The sequence below is a fragment of the Ceratina calcarata genome, unplaced genomic scaffold (assembly GCF_001652005.2).
Source record: "Ceratina calcarata isolate Rehan_Ccalc_2016 unplaced genomic scaffold, ASM165200v1 scaffold229.2, whole genome shotgun sequence".
NCBI lineage: Eukaryota > Metazoa > Arthropoda > Insecta > Hymenoptera > Apidae > Ceratina > Ceratina calcarata.
Window position 1 is genome coordinate 213,834 of NW_017144747.1, and position 3,147 is coordinate 216,980.

The 3,147-nt window shown below is 49.3% G+C and overlaps 1 protein-coding gene across 1 annotated transcript in view; it reads left to right on the forward strand.

The window, feature by feature from the left end:
* Positions 1–3,147, forward strand: part of LOC108622556 (putative uncharacterized protein DDB_G0271606) — a 12,315-nt gene that overhangs the window by 8,379 nt on the left and 789 nt on the right. The window contains exon 3 of the mRNA XM_026811596.1: positions 1,281–3,144. Coding sequence (XP_026667397.1) covers positions 1,281–3,144 — 1,864 coding nt within the window. The remainder of the gene's footprint in view (positions 1–1,280; positions 3,145–3,147) is intronic.

Below are 3,147 nucleotides of genomic sequence, written 5' to 3' on the forward strand. Positions count from 1 at the left end.
ATACTTTCTATTCCTTTTGAGAGATTCGATCAGTCTATGTTAAAGGGTTAACGACTCTTACCCAACTCTCCAAGCTTTCTTTCCTTTCTTTCGAGCCTTGACATTGACTCGAAAAATAAGGAAACATCGGTATTAAAAAGAAAGAATTTTTTATTACACTAAATAGGTGATATAGCTATTAATAAAATTATCGGTATGGATGGCCTTAAAGGTCATGGATCTCTTTTCGCATTCAACACTCGTTCCATTGATTAAGACTATCTGTTATCAATAGCCGGACGATCGATAACTTACGCCGCGGCTACTAATCACTGACTCGTATTCTTTTTTTTATCAGCTGTTCACGTCGAGGAAATTGATAATACAACCGATTTATTATAAGCGCGTATAACACGCTGTTGTACGATGCAGCACGCAGGCACACTTGGCGCGATTCCAACAGCACGTGCGGACTCGATAGGAGCTCGTTGCTCGGAAACCGAGTTATGTTACACGGCTGCAGTCGTGCGATTCCGAAATTTTCTCGCCGTTTCCGAAATCGGATGCAACGACCCCGTATTGCATCGCGTTTCCACTCCGGTGATCATGAAGATGAATCACTGCTCGCACGCTCTGTTGTAAAATGAATATGAACAGAGAAAATGAAACTCGTTCGTCGTACGAAGTAAATTGATATTTAAATTTCATTTTCTACCTGTTTTATTTTTAATGGAAATCCGATGTGTAATCGGTGATAATAATATCGATACGAGAGAATCTGCTATTTCCCATATTTCCTTTGATTGTAATTACAGAGAAAATTAAGAGCATTAAAAGCGGTTGTGCGATCGATTCCATGAGTTAATCTGGTTGTAATCTAAATCGGAATTATCGCAAACCGGTTTCACGACCGAAATTCGCGTTTTCCCTCCGTTTCTGTTTAATCGTTCTACTATTTTATTTGTTTCAATTTTTTTGTATCTAAAACTGAAAATGGTAAAACGTATAATGCTTACTACTGTCCTCTCTGTTGAGGGGAGAAACATGTCGGTTTTTCTTGATCGATAGCTTTGAATATTGCACCGCCACGTCATGGGCGGTGAATAATTAATGCCCCTTGCAGGATGTTCAGGTCGCTGGGGTACGTAGATATCCGATTTGAAAAACGTATCGTTCCCCAAACATCGGTATAAGCATTCTGTAATATTCATAGTCTTCTTATCATAATTTTGTATTTAAGATTTTGTTTGATAAATGAGAACAAACTGATTAACGAATGAACGTTCGATGGTATGTTGCAGCTTATGGTTCAGGACCCTCAAATAGCGGAATCGAAGAGTGCGGTACCCCGGCCGAGGCTAGCCGTTCGATCATAACTCGCTTTCCAGTTCAGCGTGATCGAAAGGCCTCCAAAACGTCGACCCCGTCGGTGATCAAGTTATCGGGGGGTGGAACAGGTGGGGGTGGGGAACAATTGTCCCCAGGGCCTGGCCCACCTCCCCCGGTGTCCCCGGCCGAGCGTAATACCGATGCGAACGAGAACGATGCCGCACCGATTGCGAAATGCGTGGAAAACTATCCGCAGACCGCGGAGACCACCATGAGCTTCGTTTTGCAGCTGGGCACGGTGGAAACGCCTCTGGAAAAGAAGAGCGGCAACCCTTCGACCCTGAGCCAAGAGCCGTCGAACGCGGTGATGATCGCGGAGACGGAGGAACCCGGGAAATCTCAGATCCTTCAATGTTTAGACAGCAACGCGGAGCTTCCAGCCAGCCATGTTATCTCGTTTTCCACTGTGAAGTCGGTCAGCGTCACGTATCCGGTGGCGAAGGCCGTCAGGGAGGTTCAGAGGATCAGCGGGCCACAAACGAACACCACTCAGGTGTTGACGACGCGGGTCATCTCGCAGAAATTGCCGTCGTCCGGTCACCACCAGATTCAACAGGGTCCGTTAATGGCGGCGTCGAACCTTGCCCATGTGCCGGTGAACGCACAGTCCTTACCATCGCCCGGGAGCGGAATGGCACACGTGTACCCTTTACAGCATGTGGTGTCCACGCAGAGTAAGCAACCGGCCAAGAACCAGGTAGTCACGTCCGAAGGGAAACAGCAGCAGCTGCAGCAGACGAACACGGTGTCCGCGTTGCCTCTTAAGGTTCAGCCGGTGTCATCGCAGCTGATGGTGAGCAGCAGCGCGGTGAGAGCCATCAACACCGCGGCGACGTTACCGAACATTCAAAGGATACACGTGAAGGCGCAGAATCTCGTGGGCCAAGCGCAGACGATGAATTTGCAGAAAGTGAAGGCTGTGACCAGCGTGAACCAGGGGGTCACCGTTCAGAGGAACTCTGTGCCCAGGATACAGACCGTGCAGAAGGGTCAAATGTCGAGCGGCACCGCTCAAACCACCCAGTTCGCTGTCAATCAGGTCGCGAACAACGCGAATACGCACAGGGCTCAGCAACAGGGGAATCCGCAGAAATCTCAAGCGAACGCCGCGGGAACGCAGAAGGTAGCGGGACAGGTTTACAATAACCAAAAGGTACCGTCGTCGCAGACATTGGGTAGCCATCCGAATCACAAAGCGCAGCTCCAACAGATACCGGGTAATCAACAGCAGGGGTTGCAGAAGTTACAGGTACAGCCGCAGAAGACGGTGACAGTGCCGAGGCAGCAGTCGGCCGCGGCGCCGGTGAACAACGTTCAGAAGACTAGCAGTTCTGTAGCAGGCATACAGAAGATGCAGGTGGTTCAGTGTCAGCAGCAATCGTCGCAAGTGCAGAAGCACGTGCAGCAAGTCCAGCCGTCTCAGCTTCCGAGACCGCAGTCCACGGCAGTCCTACAGAGATCACAGTCCGTCGCTACGGTTAATTCCACCAGAGCACAATCAATCGCGAACGCGTGCAAGAGCAACAGCGTACCCAATATCCCGAAAACTCCGCAGAACGCGAACCTGCTGGGAGTGAACAAGCAGCAAGTAATTTCGCAGCCACAACAGTCGCAGCAGGTACAAAACTCGACACAGATGCAACAACAGCAATTGTTGCAGCAAACCCCGCAGCAGCAACAGATGGTGCAGAAGCAACAGCAAACGAACGCGAATAATCCGCAGAGGAGTCACAGTATTACAAACGTCCACCAAAAGGTCGCGTCGATTACGACGATGCC